The following is a 25644-nucleotide window of genomic DNA, read 5'->3' as shown; positions in this document are numbered from 1 at the left end:
CGTGAATCAACGCACAACTATTTATACGCGGATCTTGGGCAAAGAATGTCCGACTCAGATATATTGGGTGATTTCGCTCTGACAGAACCGATGCTTCGGCGTCGGACAGGGAAACATCTCGATCACCGATCACAGATCGGACATTTAGGGCTTGAGATCCTCGAGCCGAGCCTCGTCCACCTCGTAGTCGATCGCGTCCCGAGTCAGGTCAAATTGTCTGAAAGAATATGAATATAATATTAGGAGAGAGCTATTTTTGGTGTGCTCAAATTAACACAAACTAACCTCCTCATAAAGTCTCGATAAGCTCACTTGAAATATGCCCCTTGATGTACCAGTTGGAAATTTGTTTGGCATCATCGAACTCGTTCAGTAGCGAATCTGTGAACAAAACAAAAACGGAAGTTAATTTAAGAACTCTTTCAATTTGTCGAAAGACACCACCCACCGTTGATAACACAGTCCACGGCAATATGCTCCATGATGATCTCGTGCGCCTGTGACCATTGCTTACCTTCGTGCAGCAACTTGTATCACCGAATTTGTTCCGCAGCACAGATCGTTGCCGAAGAAGCGAAATAAAAATTTCGACATCCATATCACTCGTAAATTCTGAATTGATTTCAAAATCAACAAACAAACGTCAATAGCACACACACATACTAATTCAAGGGGATAAAAATTGCCTGAATTGTACTAATACTAACAGACATGACAAACAACTGTCAATTCGCGTTGATGGTATGGACAGGGGATAGTAACTTCAAGCAAAAAAGTGGGACCGATTCGAGATTGCTTTTATGTAAACAGTGAACTTTTTTTACACTCTAAAAATCGAACCGACTTGCACTGACAACTGAATGATATTGTCAATTTGTGCGAGATGCCTCAAAACAGCTGGGAATAAATATTGTTTATATATAGTAAGTTATATTTAATGCGACGTTTAGATTATTGAACAGACCTGTAATGTGACACGTTTAATTGGACATTTGTGTAAACATCGAGTTCGGGGACCAAATTATGGCGCCACATTAAAGTTGCCACCAGACGTCGACACTGTACCACTCACATCGCCAATGTTCAATTACAGGCCAAAATCGCCTCCAAAGCGACACTGAGTGGTGCCTCGGCATGTCGTATTAAATTTAAATTACTGTATTATGTTGTTATTTATGTCATAATGCATATGTCATAATGCATAATGTCATAAGCAATGAACACACATTTATTTTCCACTTGCAACAGTATTCACGATGATTGGATGGATGAATATACGACTCCTACATGCATCTAGTACAACTATTGTCATGCGTATATACGATTTACTACAGACAACCCAAAAACGAATGGCGGAAAACGTTCTTAATAATTATGATAATTAATATAGATTCTTGTAAATACATGTATGTTTGGAATATTACGTTGAAAATTATTTTTAAGTCAGAATATTTCCGGTTTTAAGAAAAGTGAAAGTTAAAGTTGCTTTTTTTATTTTTAACTTTTAAGAACGAAAGATTATCTGTTTGCCGGTCTTTTGAGTTCTGATAAACATAGTGACAAAATAAATTAGTTCAACTTCGTCATTCAATTGCACTTAACTCAAAAGATTATGAACTTGACAAACCAAGCTGCCAAGTATGCCATCCCAGCAAACATTCAATCGTATAACTATCGTATATAGAGCATCGAATATCTGATATTTTGGGTATATGATGCGCCTAAATAGCATATACAGTAAGTTACCTCTAATCCTCGACATACCGAGACACTACTCAGTGTCGCATTAGAGGTGATTGGCCTGTAATTGGACATTCACAATGATAGTGGTACAATGTCGACGTCTTGTGGCGACTTCCAATCTGGGGCCATACTTCGGGTACCAAACTCGATGTTTACAAAATATCCAATTAGAGATGGAAAAGTCCTATTATTTGTATCCCATTACAAGTCTGTCCAATTAACTAAATGTCGAATTAGAGGTAATTTACTGTACATGCAAGGTTATTAGGCAATACCTAATAACATAATAAGTCTGTTGTCATACGAATATACGATTCATCACTGCCATAAAAAATGGCGGACAATATTAAAGTAAAATGTTCGGCCCGGGGAATCACCATTTTTGTATGTATATAGAACCTTTATAAACATTATGTTTGTACAAATAGGAATCAATCAATTGACTTTCAGATATATAAATATTTGATATGAGTGGGGCCACGCTTATAAAAATGCTCCGATGGGATTTGAACTCCGGTTGTTTGGATTATCAAGCCGCAGCTATCTCGTACGGCTACCTGAAATATGATTCTAGGGCAATTAAAGTTCTTACTTATGATACGAAAGAGTTGTACTCGGATACTTCATTCCTGTTTGTTTATTGTGCTTTAGTGGAAGTATCGCAAAATTTATATAGAAATGGTTAAATAAAATTCTGTACTACATGTTTCAAGTAATCAAATAACATGAAGTAAAAAATTTCATTCATATTTTAACAATTTAAAACTGCCTTCGGGCCTGCCCAGCAAACATTAAATCGTAAAAAAAAAATCGAAAAAAAATTAAATCGAAAAAAGGAAATTCAGAGACACGACCGCTTAGAACGTAGGGCTACGCAATCTTTTTTCTTTTGAAATTTGATGGTTTATCATTTCGAATATTATTTGCGAATACGTCGAAATTTCATGAATAACTCTTTAGTAAAAAATTTTTTGCCCTTGCGAGAACAATACGCTATGGTCATATGTCACAATTCGTTTCTTTATATCAATGCACGCATTGCACTGAATATTAACGAGTGGCATCTTCCGTGCATCGCCATCGAAGACGAATGAACTCTCTGAGTTTCAAGTGTCTATAATTCAAAAGAAGAAGAAGAAGAAGTGCATCGCCATTCAACAAGCATCAAAAACGGGTCTAACAGATACATACAGTTGCAGTGCTAAAAATGAAACATCACAAGAATGACCGTTTATGAAAAATCGTTTCTCGACTCTCGGTCGATACCGTCAACAAAGTTTCTAAGTTCTATGTTTTGCGCAATGAAAACAAGCTACACACAAAAAAAACAAACAATGATGTTTAGAAGCGACCTAAAATCATTTGTACTCTTCTCTTTTTTCGCCTGCTTTGCCATGCCTCGGATGGTTGTGTTAATTGCAATGCCAGATGCACTTTAAGTGAAATATTCACTAACCTTCACAGCTCGAAGGGATACATTAAACACAAAACGAGCAGAATAAGCGACCTTTGTTGTTTCGGGCACAGAAATATTCTGAGAATTTTCCTCAGAGGAGATGCAATACTTATACGCTAGTGACAGCTTACATACAATGCAAGGGTGGAGTTTACTTCGCAATTTTTTTCTTTTCGATTCCCCTTCGTTGTTTCTGTTCTAGCGGCTGCATAAGTTACCCGTTATTGACAGCTCTGTTCGGGAAAGCACACAAATGGACAGAACAAATGTATAGAAAAATGGGAATGCTTCCCATTTCATCAATTTGAACCATATACAGACTATGGGATTGTAATGTATAGCATATCAAACAAAAAAAATCTTAGAAAATTTCCAATTCGATTGGTATACAAAACGTTTAAATCCGTTCGTAGCAAAAATAGTTATTAACGTTAGCTTTATTTCATAAAAACGTGACCTGTTTTCTGATTTGGCACCCTTAATGTAAGACGTAGTCCTACGTTAAAAATCTAAAATTGGAGGCGATATACATACATCTAAGACACATTACTTGTATGATGTGTATAACTGCCATATGCATATGAAATTGGAGGCCATATACATGTATATGGGGTATATGATGTAATATAAACGATAATTATACGATTTATTATTTTCTAGGATGTATGTATATCGTCTCCACGATTGCATGTATGGGCTGGCTAGGCGCATCATATACATGCAATATATATTAATCATACTTGTATGTTTGTGAATATAATCCTCAAAATAAAATAATTACACTAAGCCTTTATTTCAAACAACTTATACAGTTACCAAATCACGCAATAAACATCAAGAATTGCTGGGAATCTCTTATCAATATTCGTTCAAATTTAAAAATGTGCTTAACTCCAGTTTTGTTGACAACTTTTATGCATTCAATTAAATCGTACGATAAATCATATATAAACATAAACATTCCCACCTTTCATCCTTCATTAAACACCTCGTAGTAGAAATCTGTCAGTATGCATACACTCTCCTACGAAACATAGTGGAAAAAAATATATTCGTCGATGTAAACAAGCAGTGAAAAAGGAGACACTTTTCGACGAATGATTTGTATGAAGTTCCACTGCCGTGGTATGGAGTTTCGTGTCCCGGTTTTGGGAAATGATAGTGATAATGGATTTTCAGGTGCAGTAAACACATGTTTTAAAAATAAAAGTATGAATGAAAATTAACTTCTTCTTATGAAATATGTTCTTTATGTAATAGAGGAACACCTTCTTTTGCAAGTGGGGAAAACGCCCTGAACAAGAATTGTGTTTGATACTGATTTCATATTACAATGATGAGTTTTAGTGAAAATGTCAAGAAAATTATACAAAAATGGTTAATTAAGAATCAGTACTACGGGGTTTAAGTAATCAAATAACATAAAGTACAAATTTTCATTAAAAATTTAAACAACTTAAAACTGTCTGAAGATCTGCTAAGCTTATAGAGAATGATTTGCTGTCCCAAACCGAAGTCTCCACCAGACGTCGACACAGTGGTACTGTCATCGCGTATCATTCTTGTCCGGTCGCCGGACATTGTAGTCGCAGTAGACGGCTGCATCACGGCGCCGTAAAGAGGTTGGTACGGTCGAAATTTGCCATTTGGGAAATTTGCCGGTCCGGCTGAAACCGGATAATGTGTAATCGGCCTAAACCTGGCTCCTGTCTATCTTTAGCCTTATCCATCAGAAAGGATTTAGCAAAGTAAGAACGCTCACTAAACTCCTCGTGTGATTTGACATCAACAAATGTCTCTCCAAATTTCTCCCAAAGATCATCAAGTTTCTCTAGGCGCACGTTCACTTGGCTGGCGGATGTCTCTTCTTTGAACGTTGCTTGGATTTCTTTTAGTTTGGTAACCAATTGCTTCAATGATAGCGCCTTCTTTGCCGTGGAACTGGATTACCTCAGCGTTTTGTGAATCCGGTAAGTTAAAAGGGAACTGGTGTAGAATTCTGCAATATTCTAGCTTCGCTAGGCATATACTGTATAACTGACCTTACAGAAAAACTGAAGACCCAGCAAACATTAAATCGCATAACAAGCGTATATATAACATCATATGCCCTAAAATTTGGTTGGCATATAATGCGCCTAACTGGCATATGCATGCAAAAGTGGAGGCCATATACATACATGGCAAATGCTTACCGAATTTGTTTGGATGAATATGCAACTTTGACCGGCTATAATAGCGATTATGTTGGAATTGAATTGCGATCTAATATGAATATATTCATGAATTGTCAAAGCACCAAATACAACTTTTGCCATACTTATATACGATTTATTACAGACATAGAAAAAAACAAATGGCGCAAAATATTTTCGTGAAATGTTTATTAAAACCTCACGAATCGCCATTTTTATATATGAGTATTTATGTTCGTAGAAATAATAATTGTTTGATTGACTTGTGTTGGGAGTGGAATATGAATGTTTAAAATGCCACAGATTGATGTTTGGTGAAAACTGGTCCGATGTGGGTTCGAACTCCGGTCGTCTGGATTATCATCCACCAGCTATCTCGCGCGGCTATCTGAAATTTAATTCAACAGCGGTTAAAACTTTCGATTGCATCATTGACATTTCAATATGATGTAATGTGTTCTTTATTAGGATCTAATATGATTTACTGTTTCATGATTTTCTTCAGCATGCAACACGATTTACTACAGTACTGAATCGATTTAAATTATACGCTTATACGACACACAAACTGCATCAGCGTAATATACGCATATGATGCGGATTAAATATATTTTACGACAATGTACATCATAAAACTGATGTTTATTATACCGAATTGCGACTTAATTTGATAATGGTATATAAAATCGAGTTTCTACATTTTATGCGATTTCAAATATACACGATACATACTTTGATTGATATTATATGCGATTATGATTTATTCGGATTTCTTGTAAGACTTGGCACGTGCAAAATTATACGATTTAATGTTTGCTGGGGAATGGCGTCACTCAATGGAATTCCAGTGGAATAGTTTCACTGGAATTCCATTGAGTGATTGAACATTGCCAAATTAAACAAATTTCAGGAATATCGCAACTCAATTGCAATACCAGGGATGCGCGTGAGAAATCAGTCGAAGAGGGTATAAAACTCAATCAAAAACGTGTATTTTCTGAAGATAGCTTCGGCTAGCATATACTGCAGTAAAATGCACTAACCTGGGCAACAATTTACGGCGCCTCCTCTTCGTCTCACTTATGGGGTTGGTTGGTTTGCCTTGCACCAGGGTTCCAGATCGATTGTATATAGGATGGGTCCACAGCAGTAAACGCACAGCTCGGCAGGTTGTCGCTTGATGGTCCAACGGATGCTTCAAATCGGTTCGGAATTGTTGTAGAAACGACGAAATATTGATGTAAGTATTTTGTCTTCCTAATTCGGCTTGACATATACTGAACGTAGATTTTTTACCTGGAGAAACTGTAATCCTGTCCTCGTTCAGTATCCTGTCCACACACGATTGTCCTCCCTTGGACAACGGTGATCCTTGAAGAAAGAATGCTATCCACAAAGCAATCCTTTTGGATCTATTGCTCTCCCAGTGATAACAATAGAAGCGATGGACAATTCCTCAATTGTCTTCCAAATTTTCGATTGGTGTTAAAATCCGGCCGAGTAGAGTGTCAGCGATGATCCGGTTCCGCTTGGAGTTGAATTCCGGCCTTGTAGAGTGGAACCGATGATCCAGTTCGAAGGACCAATGTCTGGATCGACCCGATCCACCAACGATAGCTCAGGGAATTTATCACAATTTCACTTTCGAACCAACAATTAAAAACGCTTGGTACTTTACAAACTACACGGATTTATTAACAGGAAGTACATTTATTTTTACATGTGAACGGATTGACTACTGACCTGAGACTAACTAGACTTTCAACAATTTTTCCCTAACTTCCTTTCTCAACTCTATATCTATTTCCTATTATTTCTTTTAAATCTATACTTTCTATTTAATTTACACAACCATTTGAAATTCAAAGACAACAATCACTCTATAGATAACAAAACATTACACTGACAATTACCCTATCGCCTTCTCTATTTACATACACTCATATACATATCTTTGCCATAATTCGCATTATGCCAGTGGCGCATCATCCATAGGGGGCTGCCAACTCCGACAATGAAGTTTGCATATTCTTTGTCTCTGTATTCTTGGTAAACTAAGAATTAATGCCTTTTTATAGACGGGGCATAAAAAGATATAAAATGATTTCTAGGAACTTACTTTTATTTTTCTTGTTTCCTTGTTGATATTGTCCATTATAAAAAAATATCCCCGAAACTGTAACTGTTTCGAGGACCAAAAAATCAAAAGCGCTTTGAGGCACCCCTAAATCATGTCCGATTGAGCTGAAATTTTGCACAGATAATTTTTTTGGGTCAATAAACAAAAAGTACAGTGGTCGGTTTTTGAAATTCAATGACGTTTTTTTCCTACATCCATTGTCGTTGTAAGCGCATAGTTATCGAGCCATACTATAGCTTGTTGGAAAGGTATTTTTGCGCGCAATAATATAGTCCTTGACAGTGTTTTGTTTGGTTAAGTCGTTCGTGAGTTATAGTGTCGCAAATATGGAGCAAAATAAAGAGAAAATCCGACATATTTTACAGTACTACTATGACAAAGGCAAAAATGCATCTCGAGCTGCCAATAAAATTTGTGCAGTTTATGGACCCGATACAGTTTCCATTTCCACCGCACAACGATGGTTTCAACGTTTTCGTTCTGATGTAGAGGTCGTTGAAGATGCGCCACGCTCCGGAAGGGCTGTCGTCGAAAATTGCGACAAAATCGCTGAATTAGCCGAGAAAGACCGGCATAGTAGCAGCCGTAGCATCGGCCAAGAGCTGGGGATAAGTCATCAAACCATTATTAACCATTTGAAGAAGCTTGGATTCACAAAGAAGCTCGATGTATGGGTGCCACACACGTTGACGCAAAAAAAAACATCTTTGACCGTATCGACTCATGTGAATCGCTGCTGGATCGCAACAAAATCGACCCGTTTCTGAAGCGGATGGTGACTGGCGATGAAAAGTGGGTCACTTACGACAACGTGAAGCGCAAACGGTCGTGGTCGAAGCCCGCTGAAGCGGCTCAGACGGTGGCCAAGGCCTCATTAACGGCCAGGAAGGTTCTGCTGTGTGTTTGGTGGGATTTTCAAGGAATAGTCTATTATGAGCTGCTTCCCTATGGCCAAACGCTCAATTCGGACCTGTACTGCCAATAACTGGACCGCTTGAAGGTAGCACTCATGAAGAAGAGGCCATTTTTGATAAACAGAGGCCGCATTGTCTCCCATCAGGACAACGCCAGGCCACACACTTCTTTGGTGACGCGCCAGAAGCTTCGGGAGCTCGGATGGGAGGTTCTTTTGCATCCGCCGTATAGTCCGGACCTTGCATCAAGTGACTACCACCTGTTTTTGTCCATGGCGAACGAGCTAGGTAGTCAGAAGGTAGCCACAAAAGAGGCCTGTCAAATTGGCTATCCGAGTTTTTTGCCAATAAGGAAGCGAGCTTCTATAACAGGGGTATTATGAAGTTGGCATCTCGTTGGGAACAAGTCATCGAACAAAACGGCGCATATTTGACTTAAAACAGATGATTGTAACTAATTTTATGAACAAATGAAAATTCAAACAAAATACCGCAGGACTTTTTTGACAGCCTAATATATAGATAGATGTGAAAAATCGAGCTCAAACTGTCTTCGGGGCTGATAATAAAAAAGAGTGAATTGCTAAACTGAAAAGAGAGTAAATTGTTTAGGTATGTTTGGATTTGATTTTGAAATTTCATCGAATTCCGGATTAAGAGTTTTGTTAGACGAATGTCATTCTATTTCCATTACTCTCAAAGCAAACGGCAAAAACAAAACTAATTCACCGTTTTATATTCTTCCTTCTATTTGCAGAAACCCAATAATCCGCGGACAAAATTCAGTTTATGTCATATCCAATAAAGTTGTCCCCGCGATGCTCCCGAAAATAGACACCTAGTTGGGGCAGAGCCATCTCCCGCACGTGAGCCGCCGTGAGCTACACACCCACCAAACCGGCACGCCCCCAACCACCCGAACCTGCGCTGATTATGCCGCTTTTGGTTGCCCAGCGGACCGTGCATAGAGTGGCAATAGACCACCAATTCAATCAGTTGAGCTTTTATCAGCACCGTCATCGACATCACCCGTCAAAGTTGGAAACGAAGCCGACGACGCCGACAAGTCGCGTCCAATTTACAAAAATAGAACCCTCATCGGAGCCGGACGGCCGACAGGAACCAACCGTGGACCAGCAAGCGCTGGATTTCACAATGTCCAAATTCAAAGCCAGCTCGCGGCATCCGCTCTATCGGCAGTTCTACGGCGGAGCGGACGAATCGCCGCCCTACGAACAACCGGAGGAACAAGGTAATTGTCAACAACTTTCGATTTGCTAGATCCGGGTACACAGATAGGTAGCTGTCAAAACAAGATGTGCAAGTGTCGATCTTTATCCCAACTCCGTCGCATCCATCCATTATGGTGAAAGAAGATGAAGCAGAAGCACAAGCCGAAGCAGAGGAAGATTCGCTCGGAACCATAAACTCCTTATAAATCATCATTAAGTCAATCAAATAATCGTTCTAAAATCGTTCCCTTCCGAGGAGTTGAAGAGATTTGCGCAAACCCTTTCGCATTCCGTTGCTTGTGGGTTCGGAAGAAAGGGAAGATTCCCATTGTCGTCGCGTGCGGCGGTTGTCGTCAGCTAGGCGTGCGACATAAAAAGAGGAATCAACTACCCCCAAAAGTGTTTTGCTTTCTACTTTTTTCTCCACATAAAAAAAAATTCAAGGGGGAAATCTGGACGAAAAAAGGGGTGAAATCCATGATTTATTTAACAAATTCCCTGTGGAAGTCTGCAGCGGTGACGACTGGTGGCAAAAGGTTTTCAATAAACTCACAGCCGGAATGTGTGTAAAGACGACATACTTGAGAAGTGACTTTGTCAGGGGAACGTTTACATTATTAAATTGTATCAGGGCAATAATATTTTTTTCTTTGAAATTAGCCACCATGTTGTACAAGACGCAGCGACAAGACAACAGGCGGTGGGGTTTGTTTTGTTTTTTTTGTGCTTGTTGCTTGTCACAGTAAGCTGTGAAAAAATTGTGACAGCTACGCGCCTGTGCACTATGGGCTTTGAAGCGGACAAAAATCGGAGAAGTGAATGTCACCAATCTGTTTTTCTATAATTTCTACTAGCTGACCCGGTAAACTTCGTTCCGCCCAAAATGGATTCTATTTTTGTTATCAATATCTTCAAACATTCACGTTTTCTTGCTAAACGAACGGTTATGGGTCCAATTGATCTTCTAATTGACCCTTTACAATTTCCTTTTACTATAAATTTCCCAGTACTTCTATCAAAACTCATCATTGTAATATCAAATTATTTTCAGACACAATTCTCGTTCAAGATATTTCAATCACTATCAAATAACATGTTTCTCCCTTACATGGAATACAGTAAATATAATAAAATGATGACATCTTCAATCGGACATTCCTTCCTCGAGTTTTGCCCTTACCCTTTTGCTTGGTTAGTTCTCAGGATATTCAGAAAATCATATTTCATTTGTATGGCAGCCAGAGAGGGAGAGGAGTGTCGAACCAAACATGTATTGTCCCTTAAACCTTCACATGCCAAATTTGTTTCCATTTGCTTGATTAGTTCTCGAGTTATGCAGAAATTTGTGTTTCATTTGTATGAAAGCTCCCCCCCCTCCTTTTAGAGAGGGAGGAATGTCGTACCACAATAAACACATTTTTGTCCTCTAAAACCTCCAGATGCCAAATGTGGCTCCGTTTGCATGCTTAGTTCTCGAATTATGCAGAAATTTATGTTTCATTTGTATGACAGCCCCCCTTAGAGAGGGGGGAGGAGTGTCGTAACACAATAAAAATATTTCATGCCTCCTAAAACCTTTACATGCCAAATTTGATTCCGTTTGCTTGCTTATTTCTTGAGTGACGGAGAAATTTGTGTTTCTTTTATGTCGCAGCCCCACCTTAAAGAGGGGGGAGGAGTGTCGAATCACCATAAAAACATTTATCGCCTCCTAAAATCTCTACATGCCAAATTTGGTTCCGTTTGCTTGCTTAGCTCTTGAGTTATGCAGAAATTTGTGCTTCTTTTATATGGTAAACGGTTTTATATGGTAAACGTGGTAAACTCACTAAAGTGGAGATATGAATTATTATGAAATTTCAATACTTTGTGAAATATAATTTTCCAACAACTTTGTCAAACATAATTTTTTAATCTGATCGTCTGGTCCAATTTGGCATGAAATTGCTCTATATACAGTGGTGGGAAAAATAATAGGCGTAAGTATTCCCTATAAAGTCATCTGAATTATAACCTATCGTATATAATGCATATTAAAACGCCATCTCTGTGTTAGATTGCTTATATTGTGAACAATTAATGGAACAATGCTATCTTTCAAAATTCATATTATTTTGACCGTGAGCGAACGTAAACATTCATTGACCAATATTTGAGTGGAAACAATAATAAGTGTTTTACTATACTATACATCGAGACGTGACTTTTTATATAATTTTTCTTTTCATTAATTCATTTATTTTTACAGGCTCAGTTAATTAAGTTTAAAGGAGCCGAATTCTTAAATATGATTTTAAAACTACAGGGTTTTCCAACTTTAAATTCCGAAAGTAAATTGAAATAAAACACACTTAGAATTCGAATTTCGATGAAACTTTTATTTCAAATTAAAGTTTGGTTTATGCCATTATGTGTGAAATACAACATCATTCAAATGTCCACCTAGGGCTTCCTCGCACACCTTGATCCGGAACAGGTAATTTTCGATGACTTTTCGGCACATATGGGGCGGTATCTCGGTCATAACTTCACGAATGTTGTCTTTCAAATGTTCAAGAGTTTGCGGAGAGTTGGCATAGACACGGTCTTTCGCATAACCCCACAAAAAAAAAAAAAGTCTAGCGGGTTCAAATCGCATGATCTGGACGGCCAATTGGCATCACCAAAACGCGAAATTATGCGTCCCTCAAATTTCGTTCGCAATATGGCCATGTTCGGTCGTGTTGTGTGGCACGTGGCACCGTCCTGCAGAAACCACATGTCATCCGTATCCATATCTTCGATTTGTGGCAAAAAAAAATCGGTTAACATATGGCCATAGCGCTCACCATTCACAGTAACCGTCTTGCCGTCCTCATTTTCAAAGAAATACGGCCTGATGACTCCATCAGACCATAATGCGCACCAAACAGTGACTTTTGGCGGATGCAATGGCCTCTCAATAATCACGTGTGGATTTTCTGAGCCCCATATACGGAAATTTTGGGTGTTCACATAGCCACCGAGCTCGAAATGTGCCTCATCGCTGAAGAAAATTTGATGCGAAAATTTAGCATTTTGCTGCTGTTGTTCGTTCACCCAATCGACGTATGCCCGACGCATTCCATGGTCACCACGCTCTAGTTTTTGTACCAGTTGGACTTCATATGGATGTAGGTGCAAGTCCAAATGCAAAATTCGCCATAATGATGTGTTTGACAAGCCCAATTGCTGAGCACGCCGTGGAATCGAAACATTCGGGTCATCCTCCACACTGGCAGCAACAGCAGCAATATTTTCGGCCGAATGCACATTACGATGATGCACAGGATTCACAATATCTGCTAAGGATCCAGTTTGTTCGAATTTACGCACTACATTAGCGATGGTGTGCTCTGTAGGCCGTCCATGACGACCAAAATCCGTCCGTAATGCTCGAAAAACATTTGCCGGTTTTCATCATTTTTATAGTAACAAAATTAACACGTTGTGCGATGCTAAAACGATCCATATCGTAAAATGGTAGACATTCAACTAACGATATGACGCTTTGGTTGACAGCTATGTCAAACGGTTGTCAGCGCAGGGCTGTATACTTTCGGAAGCCCGAAATGGAAAACCCTGTATATATAAAAACAATTTTCTTACATCTATGGTTAGTAAGATGGGAAACCGATTACTCGCGGTTTAGAAGGGTGACATATATTTAGGAGAAGGATGAGATATAAGGAAATGGTAACAATGTTGATGAACACTCAATTCTTAAATCTATTCGTATATCTATAGTGTATTTACGTATCAACATATTCTACTGTTTATAGCAAGGGGACGAATTACCCGAAAATGAAGAAAAGGAGGGTATAAGAATATAGGGACAATCAGCTTTAATCGACAATCGATAGCTTTAAGGACATGTAATCAAGGTCTAACCGAGCCAACACATCTCTCATCGGCACATTGGGCTGTCTTCCTCGGGCCCGAAGGGAGTTTTCTAAATTCGATCTGACGACCAGATACACCTCGCACGACCAAACAACGTGCTCGATGTCATGATAACCTTGGCCACAAACACAGAAATTGCTGCTGGCAAGATTGAAACGGAAAAGTAGTGCATCTAACGAACAGTGATTGGACATGAGTCGGGAGAAGGTGCGAATAAAGGCCCGACTCAATTCCAGACTTTTGAACCACGGTTTGAGGCTAACCTTAGGGATAATCGAGTGAAGCCACCGGCGCAATTCATCTTCGTTCCACTTGCGTTGCCAGTTAGCGATGGTATTTTATTTTTTATATAATACAAATTGGTTACTGATTTACGGTTTGCTGTGAATGAAAATAGTAAGTCTTTACTGATATACCAATATGTGGCTGTCAAAAAAGTCCTGCGGTATTTTTTTTGAATTTTCATTTGTTCATAAAATTAGTTACAATCATCTGTTTTAAGTCAAATATGCGCCGTTTTGTTCGATGACTTGTTCCCAACGAGATGGCAACTTCATATTATAGAAGCTCGCTTCCTTATTGGCAAAAAACTCGGATAGCCAATTTTCACAGGCCTCTTTTGTGGCTAACTTCCGACTACCTAGCTCGTTCGCCATGGACAAAAACAGGTGGTAGTCACTTAGTGCAAGGTCCGGACTATACGGCGGATGCAAAAGAACCTCCCATCCGAGCTCCCGGCTTCTGGCGCGTCACCAAAGAAGTGTATGGCCTGGCGTTGTCCTGATGGAAGACAATGCGGCCTCTGTTTATCAAAGATGGAATCTTCTTCATGAGTGCTACCCTCAAGCGGTCCAGTTGTTGGCAGTACAGGTCCGAATTGAGCGTTTGGCCATAGGGAAGCAGCTCATAATAGATTATTCCTTGACAATCCCACCAAACACACAGCAGAACCTTCCTGGCCGTTAATGAGGGCTTGGCCACCGTCTGAGCCGCTTCAGCGGGCTTCGACCACGACCGCTTCACGTTGTCGTAAGTGACCCACTTTTCATCGCCAGTCTCCATCCGCTTCAGAAACGGGTCGATTTTGTTGCGATTCAGCAGCGATTCACATGCGTCGATACGGTCAAAGATGTTTTTTGCGTCAACGTGTGTGGCACCCATACATCGAGCTTCTTTGTGAATCCAAGCTTCTTCAAATGGTTAATAATGGTTTGATGACTTATCCCCAGCTCTTGGCCGATGCTACGGCTGCTACTATGCCGGTCTTTCTCGGCTAATTCAGCGATTTTGTCGCAATTTTCGACGACAGCCCTTCCGGAGCGTGGCGCATCTTCGACGACCTCTACACCCGAACGAAAACGTTGAAACCATCGTTGTGCGGTGGAAATGGAAACTGTATCGGGTCCGTAAACTGCACAAATTTTATTGGCAGCTTGAGATGCATTTTTGCCTTTGTCATAGAAGTACTGTAAAATATGTCGGATTTTCTCTTTATTTTGCTCCATATTTGCGACACTATAACTCACGAACGACTTAACCAAACAAAACACTGTCAAGGACTATATTATAGCGCGCAAAATGTCTTTCCAACAAGCTATAGTATGACTCGATACAATGAATACAACTAGAACTACGCGCTTACAACGACACCTCGCGGGAATACCGCAGGACTTTTTTGACAGCCTAATATTTCATAAGTTGGCTTTGAAATATTGGTCGTGGTAAACATAGTAGTTCCGATGAAAGATGGCTGTTTAAAAAATTGCAATATGAAGGTTAAAAACATTTAAAGACATAGCAGAGCCCATCGGATGTTCACAGAATGTGTTTACAAATGACCTGAAATACCGGAAGAAATCAGAAACATGAGAACGGAAAAGGAAAACTAGTTCTAGGGGTGGCCGCTGAATACTGAAACTAGTGAAAAAAGATCGTTTCCTTACATCTACAGCCATTAAAAAGGAACCTGGACTAGAAGTGACAACTACAACAATCCGGGACCACTTGATTGTTTGTAAATACCGTGTTCGTGCTGCCAGAAAAACTCCTTTCGTATCGGAAGGAATCGTAAAAAAAACAGGCATTAGCTAAACATCATCTGGAGAATCTTAAATAACATGGAGCTAGCTTTCATGAACATGACGGTATAATACGACAAGCATATTAAAAGAGCCTTTTCACTATAAAGAATACAAATACAAATACAAATTAGAAATATTTCTTAAATATCTCGAGAATAGCTGCATTCAGAAGGAGATTGATTCATAATTCGTGGATAAAAATTCGATGTTCCACAAAGTTTGTCAAAAATAGTTTTACCATCTTGGACTCCTTTTTTTAAATTTTCTACATGACTTCTATTCTATATGAAAAATTTGAAAATTAAAATAAAATACATATTTTACATATTGCAAATTATTTTTTTCGTTTTGTAAATAAAAAAGAGTACTAATTTTTTTTCTCAGTGGAAATTTTTTTCACAATTTAACATCAATACTCTATTACTTTTTCTAAGACACTATTTCGGTACGATTCATAGGTTTTGAGATATAAATTATCAAAGATCTTACTCGGGACTGAAATCCTAACAAATCCATGTATTTTCCTTTTTCATATAAAAAATACACGCATCTATCAAAATTTGACCGTAATATAGTCACAGATGATCTTAAGCAATTTGTTTCGATCACAATAAGTAGAAAAAATACCGGAAGTGTTGAAAAAATGATGAACATAGTTTTGTCCGCTTGCTTGTACGGAAATCGTCCAAAGTGCTGTAGTGGGTGCACCTCTCTTGGGACAGACTTGCTGCGCTGTCGTGTGACGTGATGACGTGATCAACGAGGGGCACTCTTTTTGTGGGCAGACTCACCCCACCACCCACACTCGAGGATAAGCGTTATTTGATTTGAGGAAAGTCAACCGGAATTGAAAATTTGTGACGGAAAGTCCGGAAAAGGGTGCATACATTATGCGGTGATTATTGTTATTTTAATACTGTGGGATTGCGTTGGATTCTACCCCGAATTGGGGGATGCATGTTTATGGTGGGAATTTTCTAGGGTTTTCAATTCGGTGCGGGGAAAATTTCGCATACTCGAAATCTTCTCAGGTTCGATGGAAACCACTGTCGTCTTACTTTACAGAGGCAATAAATAAAAATAAAAACTTCCAAGAATTCGGCAACCCAACCACTGCACGCTGCGCATTCAGAAGTCCGTGGTAATCTCCCGATCTACGGTCGGAATGACGACGATTCGTCTGCCTTTGTTACCCGCCGTGTAATAGAGTCGCTTTGGTGGTGTTCTTTGGGTGACTCTCGCACACTCTCTGCGAGTTGCTGTGACAAATTTTATGTGTTTTTAAAAACGACAATGATAAACGCGCGGGAAGTGAGAAAATAGGAATAAAAATTGTCAAATAGTACAAGCAATTATTTTTTTATGTGTCACAGTTGTTTATCTTCCCCTTCCTTCCAAAAGGGAACTGTTTTATCGTCTTTTATAGTTTTTTTTTTGCTTACTGCTGTTGCTCATTGTGAGTGGATGAGATGGTAAAACGGTCTGTTGGTTATGTTTTGACCGCCAGGTTGAGACCCCGCGAAAATTCCACGAAAACCGGAAGATGGCAAATTGCACCGTTAGAGCAGAAGCGAAATGAGTCTTGTTTGGTTTCTTGTCTAGATCTGTCATAGCGCATAGCCGATACAATCGCACGCTGTCCAGGTTGAATTATTTGATTTTTTTTGGTTCTCCACAGCGGACCAACCGAAACTGTCACTGGGCGATTACAAAGTCGTTAATTATGGGGGGCGCAACATATGATCATGGGGTGTTAATTACGCTCGTTTTTTTTTCTCTTTTGTTGTTATTTTGTTGTGTCTCGAAACGAGCCCGATTATTTTGTTTCAATTTTTCATAAGAGCTTCGCGCTCATTTGAATTTCGGAGACACGATCAAAGCACACGATCTTACGCATATGCTGGTTCCTTTCTCCTTCGCCTTCGCCTTCATTATTGCGGAACGGAACATTGTTATAAAAACGAGAGTCTCGCGCGCGCCTCGGCGCTCGCTGGACACTGGCATTGTAATTATGCGACATCACGAGATCATTATCAAGCGCGCCCGAGAGCCTCTCTTTCGTGGTCGATGACGGCGGCGGCGAGGCGAGGGCGCGCTCTGTGTATAATTATTACTTGTCCACCACGCAAAGCGGTCCTGTCGGGGGATTTCGATTCACCCCGGAACGACATGCAAAGTGACGCTCGGTAATCATTTCCCATCGAAACGCTGGAGTTTTGTGAAAGGTAAAACTTACGGCCCTCTCGAATCTCTAAATCTAAACTAGCAATCGTTGGAAGACGGAAGATAACAAAAATAATGCAATGCTATGTAAATTATAACCCTTTTGTGGAGGAACGGGGGGCTACTCGACTTGTTTTCTAATTGCCAGTTCTGACAAGTGGAGATGGATTCGGATCGATTCAGCTGAAATTCTGCTAATTATTTGTTTACCTTCTCGAGCTTGTTAGACTGTTCGGTGGCCCAAACGTTTACGATTCTACTCAATGGGTTGGTTGGACACGATTAATATGAGGATGGCAAAGGTTGCAAAATTATACTCGTGCTCAATCGCCGGATTGCAATTTCCATTTATCATAAAAAGCATGACACACTCTAGATGATCCTGTCTTTCTAGTCCTACATAGACAAATATCCGTCTTGAAGGACTACAATTTCCAGATCTCTTGGAAACATCTCTACCTCATTTCATAAAACACGGATAAATTGATGTTTGTTTTTATAACGAATTCCGTCTGGGTATTCCCAACTCACTGTCGAATTAACGGCAATAGTAGAACAATGAGTTCGTTTCTGTCCACTGGTTTAATGGATTATTAGAAAGTAACTGATAAGAACAGATGTATGTGAAAAAATACACGTGTTCGAGTGGTATGATTTTTTTTTCAAAGGCGGGGATTTTTTGGGCATTTTCGTACTTTTATTACTTACGAAAACATACGTGAAGATAGGAAGTCTTTGATGGAAGAAGAACACTATCTAAGGCAATCGTTGTTTAATTAGGTCAAAGCCACGATGGGGAACATTCTACTATCATTTAGAAATATGGATTCCCAGAAACCGCAACGCGATAGATTCCTCTTTCTCCTTCTTCCGAAACAAAACGCTGGGAAAATGGGAGAATGAAATCTAGTTTAGACGATTCCAATATTTGACGAGTCAATACGAAGTCTTTTTCAGCTACAGGATTGGTACTTGCTGATAGTTGTTTTTCATGTCTGTACCGGGGTGTTAGTTCAAAGTATCTAAAACGAGAAAGTGACGTTGGACTGCAAGGTTTTGAACGTTAATACCTCTTTTCTGGCTGAACGGAGTGGTATGATAATCTTTTCTTTCGGAAGACAAAATATCCACTAGTTATATGATTGTTAATTGTTGTCCCGAAATCTTGTTTCAATAACTTTTTGCTTAAAAACAGTATATAAACTCGCATACGCTCTGGAAATCCATTCAGTTGATGCGGCGAAGTGAGATGAGGATGGTCGCACTCAGACGCCTATGCATTATGGTCTTCTTCTCCAATTCCATTTCTCTTCTGCAGTTGAAACGAACGGATGGCTATAAAACATGACGCTTCCTTTGCTTTCATTCATTTCTACCTCTACTCTCGTATCGTGAGGACTCGTTTCATTGGGACCAAGCAGACAGCTCATAAATCAATAGCTCAATGATTAGGCACCACGAAAGCCGCTCGGAAAAGCGCACCAGTCGCATGAGATGTGAAGAAGCCACATCGCTACCGACCGGGAACCGTCGCTTTGCGTGAAATTCGTCGCTATCGACCGGATTGCTGATCCGCAAGCTACCTTGGCAGCGTTTGGTTCGTGGAAAAGTATATCATAGTATAGACATTCACACGTCCGCTATTGATGTTCAATTGCTCGAACCGAACGATAGAACGAACAATAAAGATAGGTTTTGAAACATCACGACGAAGTAATTGAATCGTCTGTTTGAGAAACTCCATAAGTCCATATGAGTCACTTGCGAGAAAGCGGCAAAAAAACTGTTTTTCTCAAAATTTCGACCTCGTCCTCTTTCGATTTGTTGATATGAGGTTCGATTATTAGACTCAAAACATATTACTTGGGACCAATACTTCATCAATACAACAGGCGAGGCTCAAAATATAACACTTCATGGTTGGTGGACTTAGGGGGTTTCTCAAAAAAAAAAAACGAGAAATCAGCGGTATGTTTAACGGTTTTGAAATGATTCAACTCAATTTTATGAACTTTGAATGTTCATAATGCTCATACCAAGTGAGAATGGGGCTAGTTTTAAGTTATGTTCTGCATCAAAGGAGGGAGGGGTAAGGAGGGTCGGATAAGTATTATTTGTTTGATTGTTAATAAATAAGGAATATAAAAATACGTAATGGATGAAGATCGAGGATATTTTAAAATACTTTTTGCGTTACGTAATATATGAGAAGTACATAGTACTATGGAGTTTGGCTGCCATTCAGCATAGTGTTCTTCGCGCACTTCAACAGTTTAAGATAGTTAGGGCTAACTATACCTTTTTGAAGGATCCATTCGTGCATTGTGTGGCATGTCAAGCACAACGATTATAACTTCCGCTCTGTATTCTGCTATCCGCCGAAAGTCACACTTACTTTTTCGGGGCGTGTCCGGGTCATGATCCGAATCAGAAAACATTCCGATTAAGTTGAGTTGCGCAACTCCGTTTTAAGGTGGTTCGATTTAAGGTAGTTCGTAGAACTAACTTTTTCTGAAATTTTGATAGTTGATTTAGGTACCCTCAAGTACTCAAATACTGCCAAAAATTCAATTTTGCCAAAAATGGCGTTTATGGGGTTTCTCAAACAAACGATTCAATTATAACGGGTGTTAAATAAAAAATGAGAATTTTTTCAATCACATATAAATTTTTTTTTCATCTATTTCAGTAATTTTTATTAATAACATAATGTATTTTCTTCAAAAAAATGTCAGTGAATGTTTGAGTAAGGGGCGTGGTCTGCTGTTCGACGCAACTTTGTTGCGATGCTCTCACAAGAACGTTGTACGGCACTTACGTTCATTTTCCGGATACAATTCCGGATTCTTGTAGTCAGTTGCTTCGCGTCCTTGGCCCTCCAATTGTTTTCATACACTAGGGCACTGAGTGAGCCAAAGAAATCCTCTATTGGGCGACACTGGGGCAAGTTTGTTGGGTTACGATCTTTCGGCACGAACGGTATCTTTTTCTCCTCAAGATACGCCAGCGTCTTCTTGGCGTAATGAGAAGACGCCTTGTCCGGCCAGAAGACGTACTTCCCATCCGCGTGATGCTCGTTCAGGAACGGCAGCAGGATTTTATCTAGGCACTCTTCTCGATAGATTTGTTGGTTGATTGCCAGACCGCTCGGCTTAAACCAAGGCTTTGAAATGTCCCTGTCGGAAATGGCGATGTACAACATAACCTTTTTTTCAAACTTTTGCTTGAACTTGTATTTCACTTCAGGCGGTGTGGATGACTTGTCGCTGGAGTAGTAATTATCATTTCCTGGAATATGCGTTTTGGACAGCGTTGTTTCGTTAGCTTTCGTTGTTCAGAACGAAAGACGTCCCGCGGTATTTTTTGGTCATCCACCGACACTGTGATTTAACCGTCTCAATCTGCCCCTCCGTGTACTCCGGCGACCTCGTCTTCTTCCTGCAGACGATTCCTTCCATCTTGAGGGTCCGATGGATCAATACGTGGGAGTAGCCATGACCGGCGTCACGCAGGCTGGTTGCGTCCTTGTTGTCAAACAGCTTCTTTAACGATGTCTTCCTCTGCTTCGTCATTATCGTCACCGGACGACCACTTCCGACCTTCCGCTCTACGTTCAGGAAACCCACGATACGATATACCGTACTGACAGGTGCATTTTCTTCCTTAAAATGTGCCACCGTGAACTTTTTTCCTTGCTGGAAATGCGTTTCGTAGAACTGTACAATGCGTTCGCGGAGCACGTGCTGTTTCGACGCCATCTTTGCTTTGACTGAATTCAAACTAGCAAAACCAAACACGCCTACTGTTTCTAGGGAGCCCAAAGAGCAATTTTCTTGGAGAAAGAAAATTTTACGCTCTTTATTTGAGTTGCTGAAAGGTATTGAAAAAATTCTCATTTTTTATTTAACACCCGTTAGGTTCAACAAGATGCATCTACATTCGATGCGTTTCACACCTATGCTGTACGAAGGAGTCCATACTAGCGAGCAGTACTCCAATGTAGAGCGAAACAAGATACAGGAAAACCTCTTTATGTGCGGTCTTTTTGTGCGATTGTTTTTGTGTGATTTTTTGTTCTTGTACGGTTTTTTTCGTGCGGTATATGAAAAGAAGCATATTATCGAAGTTATCGTCCACTTAGTTCTTTCCGATGTTTTATATGCATTTCAGTGCGAAAAAAGCACATTGGTGAACGGCGTGTATTTGAGTTATGTTCTCGTGGAATATTTTTTGCGGTCCTTATACACCGCATAAAAAAGTTTTTTTTTCAAATTGTGTACCAAACACGATTTTTTAAAGCTACTGGTGAGGTTTTGTCCCCATCCCCCGCACAAAAAAAAGCTTGCCACTACACTTTTTCTGAGTGATTGTTTATATTGGTGTTGTTTTCCGGGGCGAATTATTCCGGTCACGGTTTCGAAGATGTTGGGAGCAATCACGACAATCCCAGAACCAACGAATTTTGATAATAGCATTAAATACACACTAGGGTGGCAATAGATGTATGGAAAAAAAATCATCATGGAAATTCAAAAACCGACCATGTACATTTCGTTTATTAGCCCAAAAAATTAAATTTGGAAAATCGATTTTTTTGGGCAATAATCAATTTATCCCATTTGTTTATTTATCTAGGCTTATTCGTATTTTAGCTGTAACAGAGCCGGATTTTTTTCGTGTACATGTCACATGTCTCTGTCTTATCTGTAAACAGAACATTACACAGTTGCCATTTTAGGCGTAAGAATATTCCTTCTGTTCTTCCATTCTTCAGTTATACTACCGGATAGCGGAGACAGTTGATATGATCATTGTTGTGTTTTTAATAGAACAGTCCGTTGTTTCTTGCAGAGCAGAGCAGTATCGTATGGATGAATCGATCTTATTTCAACCGTTGATCGATCACCATCGCTGATGATTGTTACGTGGACATAATTATTCTATAACAACACAAAGATGGTCAATTGAGAGCCCTGTGTTTTGAACTCACGACCGATTGCTTACTAAGCGAACGCGCAACCAATGTGGCTACGAAGACCCCCAGGCATTTTTGTTGTAGAACCAAAAACTCCGAGGAATTTTGAAACCAATATTTTTGTTCACAAATGTATTTACCCTTTGCGGTCGTATTGAATTTTTATATGGGTGTCGCACTGGTCGGAATAAATTTCCCTTGAAAGAGCTTGTACTGCATGTATCATGTAAGATTATGAAGCTAACAAAGACTTATTTCTTGTAAAATTCAGATATGTATTTACTGAACAATGTGCTTTGATGTGTTTTTATATAAACAATATATTTTATAATTCATCATCGTGTATATGACACGAGAATCACCTACAAGCCGTTCCACAAATTTTCGTACTAAATTTCGTACTCCTCCCATATTCATATAGTAATTTTTAATAACATTTGGTTTGCTAACGTGAATAGTGCCGCCTCGTTTCATTCTTTTTACTATACACCCATACCTCGCTTTACGGCCTAGATACGTTCCTGGGCCGCTAAGAAAAAATCCGTATAACGAATCAATTATTCCTATACAAATTCATACAAACTCTATTAGATCGGTTCCAAGCTTGTTCAACGAAAAGCCGCATAAAGAGTGACCGTATAGCGAGGTGTGGGTGTAGTTGTATTTTCCACGCTTATGATCTTTCATTTATACTGAGTACCGTTATCTATAATTTATAGAAGCTCCATATTATCTAATGAACAGGTTCACTAGACATTAAGATTCGTTCAGAAAAAGTGTATACATCGTTGCATAAAGTATGAGATTAGCATGATTCCTTGCTGTGGTGGCTGAGGGCAGACAAACCATCGCAAAGAGTTAAAACCTGGACCATGTGGGTAGATTCAAATTGGTTGTCAAGATAAGTCAAATAGAAATTTTAAAAATACATCCAATAATCAGGAGGGGAAATAAGTGTTACTTTTATTACAACAATCCATCACATAGAGAAAGTATTGTTAGTAAAGGCTAAAACAATAGAATCAATAAAAATAAACGAATTAATTTTTTCATCAATTAATGCTAGCCTTTAAAATCGCAAGGGCTCAACTGACATTTTGGCAAAAACTGAAATTTTATTATTGACTTCTAAACTTCTTAAAACTTAATTATAATTAAATTTTACTTCTCGCCAAATGTTAGGTTTTTATTACTCTGAACGCTAAAATTATATTATTTGAACTTTTGATAAAAACAACTAATTACACTACAGCTACACAACTACAGCATACAGCGAAGCCCGAGTCACATATGGCAGCAAGTAGCAAGAATTTTATTTTCGAGAAAAATGAAAAATTGATTTTGATTAACTCCGCATGACCAATATTAAAACGAGCCGCTGCTCACAAATAAATTGCTGCGTACCGCTGAGCACATATTTGCTGGCAGACTTTTCGTCTTTAAATTTATGAGTTTTTATTTTGATTTAAAGGTTTGCATTATTCCTACAATTGTTTAAAGTTGGATTTTTATATTAAAATTGAATTGCAATATCAAAATTGAGCTTTTAAAATTCGTTTAAAGGGTGTGCCACATCAAATTGCATTACGGAAAAAACGCTGTAGAAATTTAATTTTTAAGAATTATATCTTCAGCTTTCGCTTATAATCAGATAAGAGTGTATAGATCACGTTGGCCATGCTTCACTGTCAATTTTTCGTAAATTTGGAAAAATGTCGTCGAACGAAAAAGAGCGTCGTGAATTAATCCTGTGCACTCATTTCGAGAATCCGAGTTGTCACATCGGGACATCGGTAAGAAGCTGGGAATCGTCCAATCCACGGTCAGCAGAGTACTAAAACGATACTTCGAGAACCTAACCATCGACCGGAAGGTGAAGAACGGCAAAAATGGATGCTCCGTCAGTGAAAAAGATCACAAGCCCGTAGTTAAGCAGTTTAGACGTGATCTGAGAAGTTCGGTCCGGGATGTCGCCAATAAGCTGAATTTGTCAAGTTCATTCGTCCAGCGGACCAAGCAGCGGGAGGGCCTGGGTACATACAAGGTTCAGAAGGCTCCTAACCGCGACGCAAGGCAAAACATGGTGGGGAAGACGCGAGCCCGGAAGCTGTACACCGAAATGCTGACGAAGCCGCATTGCCTGGTAATGGACGACGAAACCTACGTCAAAGCGGACTTTCGTCAGCTGCCGGGCCTGTTGTTCTTCTCCGCAGAGGACAAATTCAGCGATCCGGAGGAGATTCGCAAGCAGAAACTATCCAAGTTTGCCAAAAAGTACATGGTGTGGCAAACGATCTGCTCTTGTGGAAAGCGGAGCGCCCCCTTCGTGATGACCGGCACGGTAAACGGGCAAGTTTACCTTAAGGAGTGCCTACAGAAGCGCTTACTACCACTATTGAAGCAGCACGAGGGCCCGACCATCTTCTAGCCGGATCTCGCTTCGTGCCACTATTCAAAGGACGTGTTGGAGTGGTACGAAGCCAACGGGGTCACCTTCGTGCCATAGGAAATGAACCCGCCCAACGCGCCGAAGCTTCGCCCAATAGAGAAATATTGGGCGATTATGAAGCAGGCCCTCCGGAAGAACCCAAAAGTTGTCAAATCGGAGGCGGACTTCAAGAGAAAATGGATTTCTGTTCAAAAAAAACTACAACCTGACGTTGTACAGAACCTTATGGACGGGGTAAAGAGGAAGGTGCGAGCATACGGGCTTGGGCTCGAAGTATGAATAAAAAGAAAATGCCAAAAGTTGTTTAATAGTTTT

The 25644-nt window shown here is 39.6% G+C and overlaps 1 protein-coding gene across 5 annotated transcripts in view; it reads left to right on the top strand.

The window, feature by feature from the left end:
* Nucleotides 1-25644, top strand: part of LOC129775895 (lateral signaling target protein 2 homolog) — a 389728-nt gene that overhangs the window by 23650 nt on the left and 340434 nt on the right. For all 5 annotated transcript variants that reach the window (XM_055781116.1, XM_055781115.1, XM_055781117.1 and 2 more), the window contains one exon: nucleotides 9206-9700. In XM_055781116.1, the coding sequence (XP_055637091.1) occupies nucleotides 9382-9700 (319 nt within the window). In that variant the 5' untranslated portion in view covers nucleotides 9206-9381. The remainder of the gene's footprint in view (nucleotides 1-9205; nucleotides 9701-25644) is intronic.

Source organism: Toxorhynchites rutilus, chromosome 3 (genome assembly GCF_029784135.1).
Source record: "Toxorhynchites rutilus septentrionalis strain SRP chromosome 3, ASM2978413v1, whole genome shotgun sequence".
Classification (NCBI taxonomy): Eukaryota; Metazoa; Arthropoda; class Insecta; order Diptera; family Culicidae; genus Toxorhynchites; species Toxorhynchites rutilus.
Note: the sequence above shows the minus strand (reverse complement) of the source record. Positions and strands in the feature narration are given on the sequence as shown.